The 24,901-nt window shown below is 35.0% G+C and overlaps 1 protein-coding gene across 15 annotated transcripts in view; it reads left to right on the top strand.

Moving 5' to 3' along the window:
* Positions 1-24,901, top strand: part of DIAPH2 (diaphanous related formin 2) — a 919,875-nt gene that overhangs the window by 445,037 nt on the left and 449,937 nt on the right. For all 15 annotated transcript variants that reach the window (XR_008616350.1, XR_008616349.1, XM_055081634.1 and 12 more), the window contains 2 exons: positions 4,858-4,959; positions 17,900-18,139. Coding sequence is in view for 13 of the 15 variants with exons in the window: in XM_055081634.1 (XP_054937609.1) it covers positions 4,858-4,959; positions 17,900-18,139 (342 nt within the window). In the remaining 2 variants the exon portion in view is untranslated. The remainder of the gene's footprint in view (positions 1-4,857; positions 4,960-17,899; positions 18,140-24,901) is intronic.

Here is a 24,901-nt window from a genome sequence, read left to right on the forward strand (position 1 = left end):
ATTATAAATGGACTTGTTTTCTTAATTTCCTTCCAGATTGTTCATTGATGTTACATAGAAATACAACTGATTTTTGTGTGCTGATTATGTATCTTGAAACTTTGCTGAATTCATTTATTAGCTCTAACAGTATTTTTGGTGGATTATTTAGTGTTTTCTGCATATAAAATCATGCCATCTGTAAACAGAGACAGTTTTTTTTTTTTCTTTTACAATTTGGATGCCTTTTATTTCTCTTTCCTGCCTAATTTCTCTGGTTAGAGCTTGCAGTACTATGATGGATAGACATGGTATAAGCAGGCATCCTTGCCTTGTTCTTGTTCTTAACAGATATGCTTTCAGTCTTTCACCATTGAGTATGATGTTAACTGTGACTTTTTCATATACGACCTTTATTATATTGAGAAAACTTCCTTTTACTCCTAGTTTAAAGAGTATTTTTTTCTCACAAATGTGTGTTGGAATTTGTCAAACGCTTTTCATGCATTAGTTGAAATGATCATGTGAGTTGTTTTTTCCCTTCATTCTATTAATGTGGTATATTATATTGATTGTTTTTTGTATGTTGAATCACCCTTGCATTCCAACTATTGTTTTACAACTGTCTGTTTCTTCCTTCAATTCTGTCAATTTTTACTTCATATATTTTGGAGCTCTGTTCTTAGATGTGAATATGTTTATTATTATATCTTCTTGATGGGTTGAAACTTTTATTAATATATAACATCTTGTTTGTTATCATTTTGTGATTTAAAGTCTATTTAATTTGACAATAATATAGTCACCTCAGCTTTTTTTTTTTTTTTTTGGTTACTGTTTATATGGAATATCTTTTTCTATCCTTTTCAACCACCTTTTGTCTTTTTATTGAAAGTGAGTCTCAAGTAGACTGCATATAGAAGATATGTGTGTTTATTTATTTAATTACTTGTTTTATTGAGGTATAATTGACACATAGCATATCAATTTCAGGTGTACAACATAATGATTCAGTATTTGTATAATTGTAACATGATCGCCACAATATGTCACCATACATATAGAAATTTTCTTTTTTTTTTCTTGTGATGAGGACTTTTAAGATCTACTGTCTTAGAACTCTCAAATATGCAATACAGTATTAATAACTATAGTCACTATGCCATATGTTACATCCCCATGTCTTGTTTTATAGCTGGAAGTTTGTCCCTTTTGACCCCACTTCACCTATTTTGCTCCCCATCCCCCCACTCCAGCAACTACCAGTCTGTTCTCTGCATCTATCAACTTGGTTTTGGGTTGTTGTTTTGTTTTTGTTTTTTTACAGTCCACATGTAAATCAGATCATATGGTAGTTGTCTTTCTCTGTCTGACTTATTTCACTTAGTATAATGCCCTCAAGGTCCGTCTGTGTTGTTGCAAATGGCAAGATTTCATTCTTTTTTCAGGGCTAAATAGTATTCCATTGTGGCATGCATGCGCGCATATGTGTTGTATCATCTTCTTTATTCATTCATCCATTAATGGACACAGGTTGTTTTCATATCTTGGCAATTGTAAATAATAGTGCATTGAACATGGGCATACTGATATCTCTTTGATATAGTCACTTCATTTTCTTCAGATATATACCCAGAAGTGGAATTGCTGGATTATATGATAGTTCTTTTTACAATTTTTTGAGGAACCTCCTTACTGTTTTCCATAGTGCCTGTACAAATTTACATTCCCACCAACAGTACATAATATTTGTTTGTTTTTAAATCTGTTCTGCAAAACTCTTTCTTTTAATTGGATAGTTTAATTCATTTACATTTAAATTAATTATTCATAAGGAAGGGCTTTTTTCTGCCATTTAACTGTTTTCTGTATGTCTTACATGTTTTTGTTCCTTAATTTCTCTATTATTATCTATTTTTGTAGTTAGTTGTGGGTTTTTTTTTTGGTAGCCTACTATTTTGATTCTTCTCTTTATTCTGTGTAATTTTTAGTTATTTTCTTAGTAATTACCTTAGGGATTAAAATTAACATCTTAAACTTATAACAACCTAGTCTTAATAATAAAAACTTAATTTCAATAATATATAAACACTGTGTTCCTGTACATTTTTCTCCCTTTATATTGCTGTTGTCATAGATTACATGTTTATACATTATATGCCCATTAACAAAGATTTATAATTATTGTTTTATGCACTTTCCTTTTAAATCATATAGAAAAAAAGAGGAGTTACAAACCAAAGTACAATAACATTGACTTTTATATTCATCTATGTAGTTACCTTGCTCCTTATTTCTTCTTATGTCTTTGAGTTACTTATTGGTGTCATTTCATTTCTGCTTGTAGGACCTCCTTTAGTATTTCTGGCAGGACAGGTTTGCTAGCAATAAATTATCTCTTTTGTTGTTGTTGTTGTTAATTTGGGAATGTCTTAGTTTTTCATTCTTGGAGGAGGATGGTTTGGTGGATATAAAATTCTTATTGATAGTCATTTACTTCAGCACTTTAAATATGTTATCTCACGACCTTTTGACTCCTATGGGAGAAATCATATATTAATCCTATTGAGGATCTATTAAATGTGACAATTCACTTCCCTATTGCTGCTTTAAAAATTCTTTTTCTACATTTTGACAGTTTAATTAGGAAGTGTCTCAGAGTGGACCTCTTTGATGTCCTGCTTGGAGTTAATGACCTTTTTGGATGTGAATATGTATTTCATCAGAGTTAGGAAGTTTTCAACCATTATTTCTTCATATATTTTTTCTGCCTCTTTCTCTTCTGGGAATCCTGTGATGTACATGTTGGTGTGCTTGGTGTTCCACAGATCCCTCAGGCTCTGTTTATTTTTCTTCATTCTTTTATCTTTCTGTTCCTCAGACTGAATCATTTCAGTTTCCTTATCTTCAAGTTCATCAATCCTTTCTTCTGCCTGCTCAAATCTGCTGTGGAACCCGTCTAGTAAATTTTTCATTTCAATTATTGTACTTTTCACTTCTAGAATTTCTTTTGGATTCCTTTTTGTAATTTCTATGCCTTTATTGATATTCTCATTCTGTTCATAACATCATCCTCCTGATTTCCTTTAGTCATTTGTCCATAGTTTCCTTTAGCTCATTAAGCATGTTTAAGACAGTTGATTTAATATTTTTGACTAATAACTTTAAAGTCTGAGCTTCTTTAGGGATAGTTTCTGTCAAATTCTTTTTTTTCTCCCTTCACAGGCCCTATTTCCTGTTTCTTCACGTGCTTCATAATTTTTTTTTGAGAACTGGACGTTTGAATATACTATAACTCTGGGAATCAGATTCTGCCACTCCTTACAGACTGCTGATTGTTTGCTGAGAGTGGTAGTGTGTATTCCTTGTGTGTGGTCATTGTAGTTTGGGTTTCATTATCTCTTCTGTCAGCCAGTGACCTGACAAAGATTTCCTTAAATATCTGGCTCCAAAAAGCAGGAGAGGTGTTTCTGTCTGTTTAAATCTTCCAATAGATGCCATCAGGGAAAGCTGCTGCAACCAGAGAATGTTGAAACCAAGGCAAGCATCTGCCAAACCAACCAAAACTCAGATCTCCAAATTTCGGAGAACAAGGTCCCCACTGCTCACCCTGGCATCAGCCGTCCCCTTTGGCCACTCAGGCACTATCTTCACAGTGGTGCTGAGGAATAGTATATGGTATCTGTTTTATGCATGTCATTCTCTTTCCAGAGTCTCTCTTTATCAAACACTTCCCTTGTTGTAATTATCCAGTCAGGTTCCACAGTTCTGAAATAGTTCATTAAATTACTATTTCCAGCTCAGTGGCTGCTTTGATAAAGGGATCAATCTCTGGAGCTTCTTTCTCTGCCATTTTTCATCAACTCTACTTTCTTAAATCTTTGTTTCCTGCTTTTTTCCCTTTGATATGCCTTTTAAAATTCCATACAGATACCCAAAACATTGGTTGCAGGTTAATGTGATGATAGTTAGAACTGTACCAAAGTCCAAGATGAGCTAGGTTGAGAAGAATTCATAAATTTTGATTCTCTTAGGCATCAAACTTGAACATGCATCATACTTCATCACTTTTTCTTGGTTCTCCATTAAAGTTGGAATGTATTATGTATTTAAATACAGATATTGTATATATATTCAAGTTGTTCTGAAAGGTAGTTTTAATGTGCTTGAATATTTTAGTTGGGCTGCACACTTGTCCCTCAGACTCAGTGTTGGACTCTTATGTGGCCAGCTATAAGGTGATAAAGCTGAAATAGCTGGGAAAATGATGTATGGACTTTAGGGGCCAAGGCTAGGCTTGTTTCTTGATAATTGTATTAGAAATTAGGAATCACATAGAAGAACAGAATAGAAAAAAAGAAAAAAAATACAGATATTGTAAATAATGGGAGATTAATTTTTACAGACTTGGTGCGGTTTATAAGATTGAAGATGATTCCCAATTTTGCCAATTATGAAGAGTAGATTATTATTATTATTATTGCCCATGAGTTAATTCTACATAGTATTTTTCTGTTTTTTATATAGATTGACTAATTACCAGGACAGGAAATAAAACTTAAAGATTATGCTATGTGTTTAAGGCCCAGAAAGTTAGTCAGTTTTGGATTGTTATTTATTGTCATATGATTTTTAAATTTAACATTTATGTACTGTAGTGCATAGGCACCAAACATGTTTATGTATTTATTCACATTAAATCGTCGTTCATTTTTTGGTTACGTTTTTGGGGAGAAGGGGAAGATACACTGGTACTATGGCAGAACCACAATCAGAAATTTATCCACTCTTCTAGTTAGTCACTTTTAGAGTTGTTAATGCATGTTTAATAATCCTAATCATGAAATACTAAACTTTTATGCTTTTATTTCTTTTTAGAACCTTATAAAACATCTTCCTGAGCAGAAGGTCCTCAGTGAATTAGCACAGCTGAAGAATGAATATGATGACCTTTGTGAGCCTGAACAGTTTGGAGTTGTGGTATGTATCTAGCCTAAGAGCCCACCAACTCAGCTTGTAGGTAACACTTATCAGAAACAGTGAAAAAAAAAAGATATTTCAATCGCTGATATTTTTTTCTACTGTATAATAACTACATAACTTAATATAACATTAGCTGTCAGGAAAAAAAATCCTTGTTTATTAGTTATAATATTATTGAAAACTAAAGAAATTAAGATTTACATTATGAAATACCTCTGGACATCTCGTGGGACTTCCTCTATATCAGTGCTGATATTAATATATGAAAAATAATACATATTATTGTATTGACTGTTTTTTCTTCTATTTAGATCCTGATGCTAGAATTTAGCCCTAAAAGGGTTAGGCTAAGAATAAGGGTGGAAACTAGATAATTAGTAATGTTCTGGAGACTGTTCTGTCTGGTATATATTGTATTAGAAAAAGCACAAGAATTTTCAGATATCCCATAGAGTGTCATTAATTGATCGAAAGCTTTACATGCACTGCTTCAGCTGGAAAGAAAATTTCATAAATACACATCATGCTTTACCATGGTTAAATAATTATTGGAATGAATTGTCTTTTCTTATCTCCTCTTCATTTTAAGGGGTACAAAAGATGACTAGGTATAAATATGTATTTAAAAATATAGTTTTATATATATGTATATATATATACGTATACATATATATACATATACATATATATATATGTTTTTAGCTTTCCCCAAAACCTCTATTCAAGTAATAGGGAAAAATAAAAACAGATGGTGGGAAAGAGGGCATGATAATTTATTTACTTTCTTAGAGAAAATCTATTTTTGACTTAGGTGTTCCGTACAAGTTTGTTTGCCATGTGAAGAAACAGTTCTATTGCAGCTTTCAGTTTTACCCAGGCTCTCTGACCATTTTCCATCTGCATACTAAGACTTCTTAAAATTACCGCCGGACCCAATAGTCAAACACTGTCTGCTTCTTCTGAAATATTGGGTTGGCCAAAAAGTTCGTTCGGGTTTAACCTCTTTAATAGTAATGTATTTGAATTGATCTGATTTGGTACTTTGCAATTTAAAAATCCTGTTTAAAATCAAAATGTGAGAGATGGAACAGAGTACGTTCCTTTTGAACATATGCAATAACTGCCTGATCATATTTAGAGTTTATTAATTTTCAGATATGGCATTGCATATGCTGATGTAGGAGGATTCTGTCAAATCCTTGAAAAGCAAATCAGGAATGTATATTTAGGGTGAGATAGAGCATGTAAAGGTACTTGAGGAAGAGATATCTCTCGTTTTTTAATTAGGCAAATTAATCAAGTAAACTGGCCAAATATTATTTACTAAGTAGAAGCACTTTAACACAATATTAAATAGAAAAATTTTCTAGACCAAAGTCCACACTTGAAACTTAAGCTACTTGAATTCATATTATAATTGAAGCAAGGCTATATACCATCTGAGAATTCAGCTGTGCCATGGTGGTTATGAGTTTTACAGTTGGTACACTACACAATTTCTCCAAAGCTATTTTTTTTTCTGAATGCAGTTTATCTTGGAAGATGTATTAGTTTGCCAAGCAAATCCTTCAAGAGGAATATCCTTGGTACCACTCTGAGGAAATGAAGTTTGGGGACATAAAAAGCAATATAACTTCTGAACTCAAAGCAAAGTAGAAAATGAAAGAGATTTCTTGTTTGTGCACATAACCATAAATAATTCTGGGGCTGTGAACATGAAGTCACCTGGTCCTCTTATTTACTCTCCCCATCCTTAGCTACCTGTCTGTAGGGGAAATAGTCAAGGACATTACAAAGTAGTTTATGCTATGTAAATTACCTAAGGCAGTATCAATCAGGATGTGCCAAATAAAGTTTAGGTCATCTCATATATATCTAGCAAAAAGATTCTTGAAATAATGATATGACTCAGTCTTTTAACTATGTATGTAAGCATGTATATCTTGTATATAATAGATAGTAGATAAGTGTTTTTTGAATTGAATTATAGGACAATTATTGAAAGCAAGTATGAGCCTGAGATTAAAAATAGCATAGTTTAGATCTCTCAAAGTAAAAATTATGTTCAAATATATTTCTCCAGGTCTATGCTGAAATTAAATTCACTTCTGTCTGGAAACGCCCAAATACTTTTTAATCCTCAAAATATATTGACAGCCTACATTTAGGACAACTTTGGAAATGCATAGAATCATCTGCCCTAATGAGAAAGGCTCCAAACTTGTTGTCTTACTTCAGCTTTCTTCCCCCATCAAAAGTATTAGTGTAGTCATCTTAAAATCTGTATTAACCTTATGATTTCTGTATTAAAACCCTTCAGTGTCTTCCAGAGTTTACAGAATAAAACCTGAGCTCCTTTGCGTTCTCATTCTGCCTCTAACTCTCTGGCTTTATGCCTCCCTGTTCTCTTTGGTGAACTGAGCGAATTGGTATCTTTATGACATTTTAGCTTTTACCTCGGCGGGACTTTCTTTGCCATTTCAGCAGTTATTTTACTTGTTCCTATTCAGTGGTCTTTCGTTTTTCCATAGCGGCTATACCCTATACCGTATCTTACCTGCTTTCCACAAGTCTTCACTCCCTCCCCTCCCCATTCTTTTCACTTACTACAAACAACCTAATCTCTTACCAGGGAAAAGGGAAAGCACCTAGGCTTCAGAACTTCCAACTTCTCTCCTACCTACAGTTAATCTCTACCCATATCTTTTATTAGCTTCCTCTCTGTCAAACCTTAGAAAAAGGGATACTTTATTATCACTAATACTATTGTTGTCATGATTAGTGATAGAAATAAGAATGTATTGAGGTGTTACTGTGTCTGATTCTATGCTAAGCGTTTTTACATGTACCATCTCATGAATTCCTCACGGCCCTATGAGATTGGCACTATTATTAGCTTCATGTTACAGATGAAGAAACTGAGGCCAAGGAAGGCTGGGGACCTTGTCCAAGGTTACAGTAGGTACAGAATTCAATCCCAGGCAATCTGACATCATGGATTGTGATTTTAACCACTGTATTGAACTGGTGTGTACACGTCCACGTGTGTGTGAGATAGTCTACTACATACTAATTTACTTATCTCTGTTTAAGGCATTATTATCCCCTGCCTACTCTTGTTCTGTTATTCTATTGCCTCTTCAATTCGTCAGTCTCCACTCTGCCCTTCTCTTCAGAAGAAAAGCATCTTCTTAAGTCATTCACTGCCTAAAAATGTATGAATGGATAGCTGGATGGATGGATGGATGGATGGATGAATAAAAATCCTTCACTGGCCCTGAGGTCCATGATAGCTACTGCCCTCTCTTCATTACCTAGCATCAGTTTTTTCAAAGATTAGTGTATTTGTTCTCTACTTCCTTACCTCTAGTTACTATTTAACAAACAGCAATCAGAATTCTGCCTTAAACAATGCATTGAAACTGATCTGGAAGAGATCATTAATTACCTCCTAATTGTATCTAAAATATACCTTGGTTTTACTCACTTCTCTTTTTCTGTGCCGTCACCACTTTAGCCCAAGCCAGCATCATCTTTCCCTTAACCATTATAATATACTTTTAGCCTGTTTTTTCCACTTATACTTTTGCCGTTTTCCAAATCAGCCTCGGCACAGCCCTCAATGTGACATTTCTAGAGTACATTTGTGTTGCATCATTATTTATCTATCTGCTTAAAGCATCAGTGCGTAGTTTTTTGAATTTACCATGCTGTTTCCTGCCTTTGGACCGTTACACATTGCTCCCTCTTACTCCCACTCGCTGCCTGCCTCTCTCCTGCTTATTCTTCGAGTTTCCGCTTAAATTTCATTCTCTCCGTGATGCCTTCACTTACCTATCAATCAAAATTAGGTCTCCCTATTAAACTCTCTCAGAGCACCTTTTTTCTTTTCCTTTCTCATGGTTTTTAATTAAATATTTAATTGCGAGGTTATTTATTGAACATCTATAACCCCTGCTAGATTGCAACTTTTTAAAGTATATGTATCATATTGATTTAATCCACATGACATATACTTACCAAATGTTTGTTGAATGTATTAGCTTGAATGCAAAATCAGGTGGGCTCTTTTCAGTCCTGTCTAATTCTGTATCCATATGGCACTTGATAACATTGAAGAATTTAGATTCCTTACTGAGTCCTTTTCTTTCTTTGCCTTCTCTAGTGATAAATACTCTTTCCTAATTTTACACCTATCACCCTTGCCAGTGTCCTGTAGAGTTTCCATTAGTATATAACTTCCTGGGTGATAAAAACAAAATCTCATCAGTTAGGGATAGACATATGCCAGAAGTGTGATTACTCCTGCAAGATTCATTAAAATCATCATCAAACAAAAAACAATAAAATTGGCAAGACTAGGGAAAAATCTGGCTTTGACTTTTTGAAAGAAATAAACTTACCTGAGACAGTGACTGGGCTGTTAAGCTTTCTCTAAGCTTTTTGGGTGTTTTGTGTTCTTTCTTTTTTTTTTTTTTAAACAGCATCATTGGGTTTGCTTACATTCACATGTAATAGGTTAAAAAGAAACCAAAAAAAAAAAAAAAGAGCTAGAACAAGAGAGAGAGAGAGAAAAGAAACAAATAAAAAAACTAGCATATCCCTCTTCCCAGGAGGTCTTCCCACACCTTCTATGATCAATAATCCTTTTCTTTAGGGGGGTATATTGTCTGCATAGCTTCCCACTGACTTGTCCTCCAACGTGCGGCACACAGAATTGAATTTGGTACATTGTTGTAATTATGTGCTGTACCTTTAATGGGAATAAAGCACAGATCTTTGAAAGCTCTGACAGTTAGAACCCCCAGCAGGAGCTTTTAGGTTCTTCTGAGTGTGTTTGTAGCTCAGCTGTTCTTAAACCTCAGAGTGACAGAAACTCCCACTTGTCTTGCAGTGAGGATGGAGACCCATACTATGTGTATCTATTAAACTAACACATCTTCTGAGAAAAAGAAGGCAATAATTAGTTCTCTTGGTAATTGGTACTTTGTTTTTCTGACCTCAAAAATTACCCATATTTTTCAATTAAAAATTCTAAAGCTATAATCTAATAAAAAGATGTTGAGATAGCCTTGTGCATAAAAACATTTATAATGAAAAGCAAAGATTATGTGATACTGCTGACAGCACATTTAATTGTTTTCTTTCTCTACATAAATATGTGAAGGCAGGAGGAGTGGATTTATGCCTGTTGTTGGAAGTACAACTATAAAGTCAGCGTGCTTTTTAATTTTTTTAAAGTCCCCTAAGAGCTTATGAGCTCTATTCAAGATAGCTTAACCAGGTGAAAAGGAAATTCTTAAAAGCTTTTTTTTTTTTTCTCCTACATATCATCAAAGGCAATTAGTTTGGATGGAAAATTGTAGCTCTTCTGTTCCATTAATATTAAATTATTCAGGTTTGCATATTCATTGGGAAAATTGCATTTTTCTTTATCTGCTTTCATTCAAAGTGTTCAGTGTTTTGATATGTAATGCCTTGATTGTTTCTATTTTCATTCCTTCTGTAAATATGAATGCTAGCTCTTACTTCCAGATGTGCATTCATTTTATCTGAAAAAAAGCTGGTTTAATAATTGTGAGATCAGGTAAAAGAAAACTTGCCATGACTCATTCTCAAATCCATGTATTCAGATTCTTGTTCATTTCATTAACTTCTCATAATAGTCCATTTTGTGACAAGGTTGCTTATTTCCATCAGCTTTTGCAATAAAATGAGGTAAAATAAAACCACCTGAAAACTGAATATTCAGATTAAGTCTGGGGATGTCAATCAATTTTGCTATTGATTGCTTTCCATTAAATTTTTTAAAAATAAAAAATTAACCCCTTTTCCTTCTCCATATATCAGTAATCCGTAAGATAGCAGCATAGCATTACCATTACAGATGCTCTGATGGCCGTTCTTGGCTTCAGACAGTTGTTTTCCGAAGGATGTTTTGAAATTCTTGCTCTAATTCTTAGTGTAATTCTTCTGAGTTTCCAGTGTCTCTTGGGGCCCACATTGTTACCATTTTCTGTTCCAGACTGTAGATGAGTAAATGTTTGTTGATGCATAATTTCCACATATCATTCTATTTGGGGAAAATATTCCCTATCAGCATATCATTGCTTTTCTGGGGTACAGTCAGTTTTCAACACTCCATTTTTCCAAAGCCTCATTTTACAGATCAACCATGGCTCTTATCTCTCCTGATATCTAGTACACAAACATTTGCCATTGGCTCCATACAGCAGATGTACCTGTATTGATGATTTTGTGCAGTCCAAGTACTAGGTGTACTGCAGAAAGTACAGCAGTGAGCAGTAGAGAGCCTAGTCTGGAGGGGGTTATGTCTAAATAGGATAGTAAAATGATTTATTTAACAGAGAATCACAGATGTCCTTGCTTTATTTCCATACTTCCAGGCAGACTTTTGCTCAGTCGTGGAGTCTGGATCTCACAACTTTTATAGGCAGGTCTGCCTGCTTTCTAACTTAAATCCACTCTTCTTTATTGTCACTTCATTATCATCACCTTAATTATAGTCACTGATACAAAATTATTCTGTATATTCAATGTATCCATACATTGGGTCCCAATAGTATTTAGGTATGGAGGGGACACCTTGTAACAGATGTATATTTCTTACAAATATATCTGTTAATTCCAATGAATTTTTAACATTATATTTTGAAGACACTAGAAGATCAGTTATGTTCACATATGATGGCAGTTGAAGGTGTGTTTCTTAGCAATGTAAAATGAAGATAACAGAAATCCCCTTAAAGGTGAGTGACATGTGACTGCAGGAGTGGCATGTGGCTACCTCCTCCTCCTTCGCACATGATTGTTACACTTGGGTCTTTTCTCTTTCTCTCTGGATTCTTATGGTAGTATGGCAGAACATCAATATTCACCCGCTGCATAGGTAGTGAAGTGTATAAAATTCAAATTATATAAACAAAACTGTGTCTAACTCTTTGGGGAAATAACCCACTTGTAGCTGCTCTCACTAAAGCCATCAGGGTACATTTTTTTCTTTTTAATATAGTGCAGATCAGCTAAAGAAATGATAGCTGCTTGATGTGATTTGACAGACAAGTATCTTGTAACACAAAAAAATCCCCTACATAATACAACACCTTGGTCACCAGCCCACAGCACTTCAAGGAATGAATTATAAAACAAAGGATGCCAGTCATCTAAAATGCTGTGAGGAACCACAAGGAAAAACAAACATACATTTCAGCCAAGTTTTTGTTATATTCCCTTGTATCACTTAGGTGCATTCAAATGCCTTTACGAGACATGCGCCTTTTAATAATTGTATCTGTGGCTAGGGATGTCGCTCAGTGCTTCCTATGATTTCTAAGCTTAGTTATCCAAGACATTCCCTTACACACTCAAATCCTTTAATGGAGATTCAACTATTGTCTCTCAGTCTACCCTGGTCTGTTCATAAAAATTCACACTTCTGATTGCAGCAAATTATATTAGTATGATCAAAGCATACTGTTTTGTGGCTCCTGTAAAGAGATGCATCCATATAGTTTCACCTCCTCCATAATCCTCTTGATTTTTACAGTAACACATTTTCAGTGCTAACATTCCTAATAGTAAATGTATATTATGCATTGAAACGGACTGAAGGGAGCGCTGCACGATATTTACAAAGTGTGAAATAGATAATGAGGGCCATTCTTCACCAAGCCCTGGTAACACACATTCCTTAATTGTGGATGAGAGAAACTTTATCTCAGGTTTGGGAGAGCAGTCAGGGACCATGGTACCTTCTTAGGAATATCTGAGGATGAGTAAAGAGGGTAATAACAACAAACAACTCTGTTGTTTTAGAGTGCTTCCATTGTGTCAGCTACCATGACAGTAATGTTACACATAGGATCTCATTTAAGTCTTATTACTGCAACTTGCATGAATGACTTAAGGAATACATTTTACTGATGGGGACATAAAGTCTCAGAAACATTCAGTAACTTGGATTAGATTATAACTATAACAGTAACAGAAGTGTAGTTCAAGTCCAAGTCTGTATAACTCAAAAGTCCCTGTTTCTTCCACTACAATGTACCTTACAGGTCTAGAGAATGCAGAGAATGGTTTCTCTCCCTCTCTGAGGATTAAGGGGAAAATTCTCTCGAACCTACCCTTCAAAATAGTTATACGGGACTCTGAATTCAGGCTAAGATTGAGCCTGGGCAATACCGTTGGGATGACACATTTGGTAGCTAATGACTTTACATAGGGAGTAGGGTACCCTCCTCCTGCCTCACATCAGCCTACTGTGATACCTCTTCACACTATGCATCTGCTTCCCAATCCAGCACTTTGCTGATATTGGAGTTTCTGTTTGCATGAATGAATACATCCATCCATCCATTTGTTTTACAAGGATTTTTTTTTGTTTTTTCAAATCACCTGTGATGTTTATCACCTGCTCTGCACTAAACTTTATTCTGGTGAGTAAATGAAGGAAGAAATTTTGCCAAGTCAGAGGTCAGTTCTGATCCTCTTATGACGCACAGCCTCTTCCCCGAATCAGGTTGACTGATGATAGATTATATCCAGTAACAGCAGTTCAACAAAGTTAATTCCCTAGCATTTCTGGTTTGACATCTTAGCTGAAGACATTATTTTGGGGACAGTAAAACATTACCATCGGCTGTTAATTTTGTTCAATAGACAACTTGTCTGTCCTCCTTGGGATAAGATCCGGAAAATGGTTAGTCATCTAAGGAGTGCTTTTAAAATCAGTCAGCAAATATTTGAATGTCTAATAAATGCAAGGACCCGTGCTAGGTGCTGCACAAGGTGCAGTCTTTGATTCTTCTCTCTATACACTCTCCTCATCAACAACCTGCCTTTCACAACATCTATTCCAGTCACTTCCAAATCTGCCAACTCTGATACTTATCTCCTCCTAAACTCAAGGACTGAATTTCCAAATGCTATCAGATATCATAACAATACCTAAAACTCAAAATGCCAAGAAAACAATATTATTTCCCTATTATAGAGGTGTCATTTTACTATTCATGTGAGGATTTGGAGGGGGGAAGGCTGGAGGGACTGGGGAACATATTTAAATAGTCTATTTTAGTAATTCAACCTTGAAGTACGTAAATTTTAAGCTTGAATGGTGAGAATTGAAAATAAGAACCAATTCTAAGAAATTCTTCAGGTTAAAATATAGGCAAGGAATGGTATTAAATTACATTGTCTTTACCAGGATTTGAATATGACTCCAAGATTTGGAGTCTTCATAGTGGGGATCTAATAGTGTCTTTGTTAATAATAAAATACACTGGTGTCTGAGAGGATGGTGAACCAAGTTCACTTAAATGCTAATAAAAATGTCTGGGTAACATCCAAGTAATATTTTTCACTTGTGAATCTCGCATTGTTTACCTCACCTTTCCATAACTCTAGAGGCAGAGACTAAAAAAGAAAGAAAGAATATATATGGATCATTTATTTGGCTCCTACCTAATTATCAAAACAAAACTGCTTGACAGGACTTTCCCCTACTTGACAAATGAGGAAACTGAAGCAGAAAAATTAGGTGGATTAGTTTCACACAGTCTAACTATGCAAAAGTTTCTAGATTCAGTCCTTTGGTTGAATTTGCTACTAAGCTATACCCTACCGGCCCCCACTGCCTTAGTCCCTGATTAGCTTACTGAAGTGTAGGCAGCAGATCAGGGGAAGCAAATTCATCTATCCTCATTCTCTGAAACAAGAAAAAACAAACAGTAAACTGCATCAAATCAGCATCTCCTTCAGCCTTCATTAATGCCAACATTTTACCTCACAAAGGACTTTATATCTTGGAGCCATCTTTGACTTTCTCCTCCCATAACTGGTCATTTACTAAGTCCCACTGCTTCTTCCTTAATTCTGCCTCTTGTATCTATTGCTTCCTTGCCCTTCCTACTGTCAACATCCTAGGTCATTACCTGTTTCTAAGACCATCTGAAGATTTAACTAATGGTATCCCTGCCCCTAATCTCTCCTTCAGCCACTCATACATACTGCTCTCAGTATGACTCAAGAGACGGCGTGGTGTAGTGGTTGAGAGTCTGGATTCTGTAGCCAGAATGCCTGAATTCAAATATCCAGATCTTCAACATACAACTTGACTCTGTGCTAGTTCCTTAGTATTTCTATGTCTCACTTTCCTCATCTTTAGAATGAGACTAAGGCTAATAACCTTTTCCTAGGGTTGTTTTGAGAATCAAATCTGCATACATGTATATAACACATCTGTAGAAAAATGTCTGGCACAGAGTACTCAATAAATGTCATTCACCGTTATTATTGTTATTGTAATTACTAAAGTACACTTTTGGTCACATTATTTTGGTTGGAGCTGGTATTGAAAAAAAAAAAAAAAATCAAATCCCTGCTCTTTGGATTTGTAGGCCAAGGATTGAAATACAAAGCCCAGAAAGGATACAAATATGAATGAAAACAAGTGGTATTAGAACTGAAGCAAGACTAAAAGAAAATCTGTGTAAGCCTAGGGTTTAAATTCCTTGTGGATCTCAGACCAAGGCCACCCTGGTGAGCAGGGTTCCTACAAGTCCTACAGAGCATGGGAAAAAGGACAGGTATTTGGTGACTAGCACCTGGTCAAAGTAGTTCTATGGCTTTTTTAACCATCAGGGAGACTGAAAAACCACTACTTCCTAAACATATAAAATGATAGGAAACATGCTACTGTGCTAATTATAGCCAGTTAACAGTGAAAAGAAAGGAAAAATTAAGTGGGAAAGGATTTGGAGACAGTGGTAGAGGCATAAATGAAGGCAGAAAATGACATACAAACTTAGATTCCCACACAAATATACACATGGCGATTTGCATATTCATGGAGACGTAGACTTTGGTGTGGTTAGCTTCCAATTTTATGGCCTTTACTTGGACTCTTAAGATACTTTGATCTAAATTCTGCCCCTAGGTATATACCTCATATATTCCTAACCTATAAACCTTTTCTCACAACTTCCTTTTGGTCCCCGTTTGTGTTTGCTCGCTCGCTTTCTCTCTCTCTCTCTCTCTCTCTCTCTCTCTCTCTCTCTCTCTCTACTTGTTTAATTTTTATCTATTTATCCATTTGTATCCCCTCTACTGTGTAGCCTTCATTAAACATTGTAGTCATAGAGTTTAGAGTTTTCTCTTCTTTCAGTGAACATCTCCAGCACTTAATTTCTGTTTACCCATTTAGAATCATGGGCTGGTTCTATCGCTAGCTATAGTTTTCAAGTGATTGTGTTAGGAGTTTTGAGGTATATTGGACACTTTTGTGAATAGATGGTGTGTCTTATACTTACCATGCGAGTACTGAAGAAACAGTAGGATGCTTTTTTTTTTTTAAAGAATTTACTTATTTATTTGGTTGCACCGGGTCTTAGTTGCAGCAGGCAGACTCCTTAGTTGCGGCTCCAGAGCTCCTTAGTTGTGGCATGCGAACTCTTAGTTGCGACATGCGTGTGGGATCTCGTTGCCTAACCAGGGATTGAACCTGGGCCCCTGCATTGGGAGTGCGGAGTCTTATCCACTGTGCCGCCAGGGAAGTCCCAGTAGGATGCTTTGAATAGTACCCTGATCGTATTAAAAAAAAAGCTATTGGTAAGTGATCTGACTTACGTAGATATAGTAACAGGCGGATATTCCCAGCATACTTTTATAATCTGCCTATAAAAAGCCTGAAAGCGTATGGGGGATTAGCAGACGGCAAAGGTTAATGTTTGGACAGGCAGATACCCATGGTTAATGTGAAAATTCATTTCAAAGAGTTAAAATGATAAATTATGCTTTGCTTTTGTGTTAGAGCAGATAGGGTCTATTCAGCAGCTCATTTTGCTGCTTTTGAAGGGTTCTTTGTGGCTTAAGGACTCTTGTTTATGCTGTCAAATTCTTTTCATGTTGTCTACAGATATCTCATGCCTACACTGTGCCTGGCATTTGTATTTAAAAAGAAAACTAAGCTATAAGTGTAAAAAGAATAAATGTAATTAGGATTGTTAATAATTTCATTGTGTGTGTGCTTATGTTCTTATGTGTCTACCCTCCCCCCACCTCTCTCCCAGAATTCCTTTGGTGAATAAAAACTAGTGAAATGGCTTGGAGTTTTGGGGAATTAAAGACTAAAAGAAATTATTATCGTAGGAGCTATACCAAAGGGAATAGAGAATGTGCACCGATACTATGAAACAATTAATTAAAACCTAAGTTTAACTGTTTTGAAGAAAACCAATATAGAATTCTTGAATAATGTACTTAAAAGTAAGTTCATGTGATTTTACCATAACTTAATTATTTAACATCAACATTCTGTCAAGTAGGTGAAATTCTTTAGAGCAGGTGAAATTCTTTAGAGCATATATAAATATTTAATACATTTTATTAATAGAAATCATAGGTTTAAAATTGTTAAATGCTCAATCAGAGCTAGTCTTCTGGTTTCAGACAGCATAGTGATATGTAATTTTTTTTTTAGGAAATGTGGTTGCACTTACATTTTCTGTCATCGTGTACATTTTTTATATGTGGCGCAACTATTCACTCAACTCAATGTCATGTTTGTACATTTTCGTAGTTTGCCTCAGGGACAGATTTTTGGCAGTTTAAATGCTATTGATGACTAATGATTATGCAGTTAACATACAGCAACTGTTTAGCTTCAATAATATTTTCTTAATGCAGTAAGGATGATTTCATTTATTCCTTTAAAACTGAACAGCTATTTCTTTAAACTTTGCAAAAAATATTCCTTTGAAATGTCTAAAACAAAGTAGAATAATATTTGTTAAAACCCAGAGAGAATTCATTTTATTCAGAAGTTTTACAGTATTGTCTATAAAATGATCCCCACTAGAGAGAAAAATAACGGGCTTTATATATATATTCTTATACAGCATTCCTTATCTTACAGATGAGCTCAGTGAAAATGTTGCGTCCTCGTCTCAATAGCATTCTTTTCAAGCTCACGTTTGAAGAACACGTAAACAACATCAAACCAAGCATCATAGCAGTAACTCTGGCCTGTGAAGAACTGAAGAAAAGTGAAAGCTTTAACAGACTTTTAGAGTTAGTTCTTTTGGTTGGAAACTACATGAACTCAGGCTCAAGAAATGCCCAGTCTTTGGGTTTTAAGATCAACTTTCTCTGTAAGGTAAGATAACACTTTATAATGCCAATTTACAGCAATAATCTCATCTACAAGAGGGGTAACTTTAAATAGGAATAGTACGTAAGCCCAAAAAAGTATCCTTTTAAAGGATGAATTTTATGGCATGCAAATTGTATCTAAATTAAAACAGATAAATGATTTTTAAAAAACCTTACTGTAGTAAAATCTCAAAGACTGCAAATTCTTTTGTAGTATAGTACTCAGCTCTTGCTGATGAAATCTTTCTGGAGTTTTTAGGTCCAAAAAAAATTGCTTTTATAAAGTAGACGCAATCTTGTATTTCAGTCCCTTCAAACTTATTTTATGTCTCTCCGAAAAGTATTTAAGGAGCTAAATTCAATGAGGTGATAGCCAGAAATTGCCTTCTGAATATGCTTTGCTTTTTCTCCGCCAAGAAAATAATACTCTTTATTGTTGCATAGTGTTGTGTTATTAAACTTATACTAGGTATCTAGTGCATTAACTAAAAGTTTTTTAAAAATCAAGTGATAATCGTTTTATTGTTTTGATTATGCTTTCATTCTTGTGAAAAGTAAACAAAGAAACAGACAAATGCAAAAGTGATGGTATACGTCCATTTCTAGGTTAGCGCAAACCACCTTATTAAAGGAAAAGATCTGTCTGTTACACGAGAAAACTAACAGACTCTGAGGGGAAGGCCTGTAAGAAAGCTGGAGACAAAAATAAGTCTGAAAACAAGTGATGTATCTTTGACGTCTCACCATGGTTTCACTTTTTTTTTCTTTCACATCTGAAAACATTACAGAACTTTGGTTAGTTCTTGAAGTATATTATTACAAGAATCCCCAATCTAGGAATGGATATAAATTTCTTTTCTATTCATGCATTAAATAGATGTGCATTACATATACATGGACTAGCATTTTAATATGTATCAAAAGTGATTTGCTCCTGGTAGTTCTCACCCGGATAGACATAAAGAATAACATTTGTAGGGCTTCCCTGGTGGCGCAGTGGTTGAGAGTCCGCCTGCCGATGCAGGGGACGCGGGTTCATGCCCCGGTCCGGGAGTATCCCACATGCCGCGGAGCGGCTGGGCCCGTGAGCCATGGCTGCTGAGCCTGCGCGTCCGGAGCCTGTGCTCCGCAACGGGAGAGGCCACAGCAGTGAGAGGCCCACGTACCGCAAAAACAAAACAAAACAAAACAAAACAAAAAACACATTTGTGGATAGTAGGATGCATAATGAAATTGTATCTGTTTACTCCTGATTTATTTTTGAGGGGTGTAAGGAAAGAAAGCAAGGAAGATAGGGAAGATGGTCTGGCATGCTAGATTTTTGTCAAAAAATATTTTTGGTCCCTCTTCTTATGATATTAGGGGACATGTGCAATTATTTGATAATACCAACAAGAATAAGGCTATGCTTGTAATAAATTAGAATAACTCACACCCCGATTTGTAGGATAAACTAAATATTTAAGACTTTTTCATTTTATTGCACAACATATACTCAACACTGGTAAAAGCATCTTTTATCAAGATGCTACTTGTTTAGAGTATACACTGTAGGCACAGTGAGTGAATCTTAAAGTGTTCTTGGTTGGCGATTACAAAAATATTATAAATTAAAAGAAAATATCATTGGAAATTTGTATTGTTACCTGTTCCACATTTAATTCATATAAAAAAGACATTTAAAACAAACTATCCTAATCTGAACAAATATGTACCTTTTTTAAGTGTCGTAATTTCACACTATTCAAATTAATTATATGAACTGATATTTTTGAGGCAAGAATGAATAAGTCATTTATACATAGGACCAAAAGATTATATTACTCTCACAGAAGGATTGTACAGTTGCATCTTGTATTTTGGAGAGAGGCTTCTTCCTGTCATCTACTTGTCAAATAAAAGTTCTTTCACACAGAGCTGGTCTGACATCTATCACTAGAGGTATGCTCAAAGGATTCAGCACAAAGATTTTTGCCAACTTCAAATAAAATAAGAAATAATCTTACGGGAAATACTAGCATGTAGTAATAGATGTTCTAAAAGAGAAAGAAGTGAATGTTTAAAAATCTTCTGCCCTCTCCCACTTTTCAGTAGGATTTTTATCTTCAGGGAAATACTTGTCATTAAGAAAGAAATATCATATACATGTATGATATTCCCACAATAACTAGGATTAAAAGGATGCTCCTGGAAAACAAAGGATTCTGAGTAGATATAAATGCCTAAAATGACAGAAATTTACTGAAGTACATAGAAATAGTTAGCTTAGGTTTATAAACTGTTCGAAACTGAGTTAACTACTGATGTATGATTAGCTAGAATTGGTGTTAAATTCCAGTTATATTGTAAATGATTACTTGGTTGATTTCTCTCAGTGTTTGTTTTTTTGTTGTTGTTGTTAAAAAAATAGCAGAGGGAACTTTCTTTGCAGGGCACTGATTATGCTTTTAAAATGGTACCATTTACCTAATTAACATTCTAATGATAATTTCTTTTCTCGGTGAATTTAAAACTGTAATCTACCGCTTTTCACATGAAGCTATAGATTATGTTAAAATATTCGCCTAGTTAAAAAGGAACCACAACATAAGCAGTTAAACTTATCAGATGTTTCTTGTAGTAAAGTAATATTAAAAATTCAGATGGTCACAATTGGCTCCTATAATATTTGGGAAGAAAAGGAAAACAGACGGGTTAACTTAAATGTCAAATATCACTAAAGGGTACCATTACTATAAGCACTACCCTCACCACAAAATACTTTGTTAATTTGCAGCAGTGTATTATCACTTTGTGAGTCACCAATCCAGGGTGCTGAACTGTAATAAAAATCATTTCTATGCAAATGAGTTTCCAATGTTAGCTTGGCCCCTACTTGCCTGTTGGTTATTAAAATTCTAACCAGTAGCAGTGTTGTACTTCAGGGCCATTTGTTGTTTATGTTTTCAGTGTGTAATAACATATAATCTACATAAGAATGAAACATTTAAAAATACTTAGCACTCCCTAGGCACTAAACTTTGTGGGTATATCAGATAAGGATCTTCGTTTGCAAGCAACAGAAAGTGACTCTGCCTGATTTAAGCAAAACATAGAATTTATAAGGAGGAGCTCAGCCAGAAACTGAGGAAAGCCTGAAGAACTTGGCTTTTAAAAGAGCAGCAACTATGGCAGCTTTGAGAATGCAGAGAGCAGGAATGAATGGAAAGTCTTTCCAGGAAGTTGCCTCTGGGGTATATCCCATTTTCTTCCTCCTTTCCTTGTATTTGATTCAAATTCTAATTAGAAGGAGAGACCAATTGGCCTGGCGTAGATTATCAGAATACCCCTTGTCCAAGGGAGGGCAAAGAACCTTGATTGACAGTGCTACCAAGACTACTGTGATGGATGATTGGTCATGCCCTAAAGAAGGCTGTTACCAAGGATGAGGATACCAAAGGTTAGGGGCAGATGAAGGGATAAAAGCCAGGCCTGAACAAATAAAGGCAAAACAAAACAGATGGTCAGTATACCAGGGGATACAGACATTACAGAAGACACATAGAAAGCTCAAGGAGCTTGTGATACAGTTGAGTAGCCAGGAAATATACATACAGAATATTACGTAATGTCACAATATACTTCTAGCAATGAATATAAAAATTAATGGCCATTGAGATTACTTTCAGATTAGCAGGACTTCAGGAGGGAGGAATTTTTGGTGATGGGCGTGGCGGTGAGTGGTACTTATAAATTAAAACAGAAGGATCTTGAAGGATAGGTATAATTAAGTTATACGAAGGGAAGAAGCCATAACCTTACAAGATGGGAGAACACTGGCCTTAGAACTTACATTTTAGCTTCCATTTTGCCCATCACTAGCTAAATTTTCATAGCCAAGTCACTTACTCTCTCCAAACCTGTTTCCTCATCTATACATGAGGAAATATACAGTGACCCTTGTTTATTTTCATAGGATTGTTTTCAGGGTCAAATAAAATGATCTTTGTCACAGTACTTTGAAGAATTATAATGTTAAAAAATGGTAGTAGTTCTTTTTAATAATGGTATATGACTAGGAATAATCATGATGTGTTTGAAGATGAATTGGAAAACTATACTGCCTGGAATATTGGGTGTATGTTGGAAACAAATAACATTGGTAGGCAGGTTGTGAGAAGATTTTGAGTAATTTGTATACTAGCTTCAGTATCTTGCCTCCGTAGCTTTTTTTTTTTTTTTGAAAATCACTCACAGCCCATTTTATAACTTCTGAAGGCCAAAAACCTTTGTTTTTCTGCCTTGAGTTAATATCTCCTTCACCCATACTGTGACTTTCCAGTCATTCTAGTTGGACAGAGAGACATAACAAATTATGATATGGTATAATGATGTATTTTTGTACAAATGTGAGATATGGCATACAAAGAACCTGAAGAAAACATTTAGTTTTACTGTGGAGAAAATTTTAGATATCTAACTTTAATTTAGTAGGGTTAATAGAGTAATGTAATTATGCTACTTTTTTCTAAGATTCATCATTTATATAAAGTGTATGTAACATAAAGGCCTTATTTCCTAGAGGTCATCACATGGTATTAGTGACAGAGTATTACAGATATCTCCCCAAGTATACAAAAGAAGGCATCTATCTCCCCTAGAGAAGTTGTAAGATGGAGAGTGAATTAGGTTCAGCTTCAGTGCGAAATATAATGTACCAGAAAATGTGATTTGTAAGGAAAATGACTGCTGTCTATGGAAGCACAATTTAGAAATTTGTAATTCAAGAGAAAATCTATAAAAGATCTAAGCAAAAAGTTACATTTAAGTATTCTAAAAATTTTACAGTATCTAATCATTTTTAGCTGAAATGATGTGGATTATCTCTATCAAAACTTAGAACCTTAACATTAGAAAGTATCTAATCTAGCCCCTTCAGCCTGCGGATGAGAAAACTGACCATTAGAGAAGTGAAATACTTTGGTTGGTGTGTTGGTCAGCTCGTGCTGCCATAAAAGAATACTGTAGGCTGGGTGGCTTAAACAACAGAAATTTACTAACACACCACTGTAAAGCAATTATACTCCAATAAAGATGTTAAAAAAAAAAAACACATAAGTCATAAAATTAAAAAAAACAGACAAACCCAGAAATTTATTTTCTCACAGTTTTGGAGATTGGAAGTTCAAGATCAAGATGCTAGCCTGGTTGGTATATGGTGAGGGCTCTCTTTCTGAATTGCAGACAGCCACCTTCTTACTAGGTGACAGTCAGGTTCATAAAGCTGGATATAGCGACCAACTGTTTTGGTTTGCCCAGGACTAAGAGCTTTCCTGGGATTCAGGACTTTCACTACTAAAATAGGGACAGTCCTAGGCAAACTGGGACAGTTGGTCACTTTAGTTATGAAACTAGAGGTAGAGTCTTGGCCTCCTGATTATGCTTTCTCTCTTTCTCTCTCTCACCCTTTTTTTAAATACATGTAACTGGAACAGCTTGCCTTTCGCATTTTTATAATGTCCTTTGCTACTCTTCTTCATCTGGTTTTTACCCTTTAGCTCTTCTTCTCTGGTTACCACTACACACTGTGAGTATAATTATTATAGGACTGTTCACACTGCACTATAATTATTTTATCTCTCTTTCTCTCTAAAGACTCAGAACTCATGGAGGGTGGTTATTATTTTATTCTACATTTTATCCCCAGTGTCTATTGTATAGGAAGCCCTCAATAAATTACTATTGAATGAAAGGTAGGCGATTTGATTAAATAAAATGATTTGTTGTGAGTGTTCAACATAAGTATTAGCATTTTTTACGTGAGAGAATTTAGTGTCTCACAGATATAAAGGGTGTATTTTTACCAGCGAAACTATTAAATATGTAAATGTAACACTATGCTATGGTTTAGTTATAAAAACATAAAAATGTATTGTTTGCTATCAATATAAACCAAAAATTCACCCTCAAATATAGGTTAATAAATAAATATGGGACTATTAATTTAAAACCAAAGATATTGTTGAAAATAACCACTGTAGAATATAGTGAAAGGCACCTTAGCAAAGATCAATAAATCCTGGTCACTAGTCTATACACTTGGTTGCCTATGCTTTTACAGTTTAGATGTATCCCTTGTGATTCAGAGAGGTTTATTATTATTAACCCCATTTTGCAAATTAGAAAACGAAAACCCAGTGAGATTATGCAATTTTTTTCAAGATCAGAAAGCTAGTAAATGTCCAAGTTTGGGCCTAAATCTAGGTTTTCTGTGTCCAAAACCTTGCAACACACTGCCTCTCGCTAAATTGTAGCAGAAGGTTTAGTCATATGTGGCTCATTTCAAGGAAGCATTACAGAACCAACTCTGCCCATTACAGAGTACTGAAAATGGGGAAAATCACAGGTGGATTTTCTTGACTCTCCAGTAGCTTGTAAAATGAGGAATCTCTCTTTTTTATTATTCAAATTGAAATAGAAGTCATTGGAGGAATATTAATAGGAAGTTTGTCTTCCTCTAATAGATTTTAATGTATCCAGGTAGTGGAACCTATATATTTGTAATAAAATAGCACCTAATAATCTGCATAATTATAGAGCAATCACTTGCTTTGTATGTACAGGCTCGCAGACCATATCAGTTTTGTGGAGGCAGGGTTGGCTGCTCTTCTCAATACATATTTTCTACAAATGAACATCTGTTCTCCAGAGAGATGGCTTACCCAGGATCACTCAGTATTGGAGGCAAAGTTAGAATCCCACTTTTCCTGGGACTCAAATTATTTCA

This window comes from Physeter macrocephalus, chromosome 21, assembly GCF_002837175.3.
Source record: "Physeter macrocephalus isolate SW-GA chromosome 21, ASM283717v5, whole genome shotgun sequence".
NCBI classification, from domain to species: Eukaryota; Metazoa; Chordata; class Mammalia; order Artiodactyla; family Physeteridae; genus Physeter; species Physeter macrocephalus.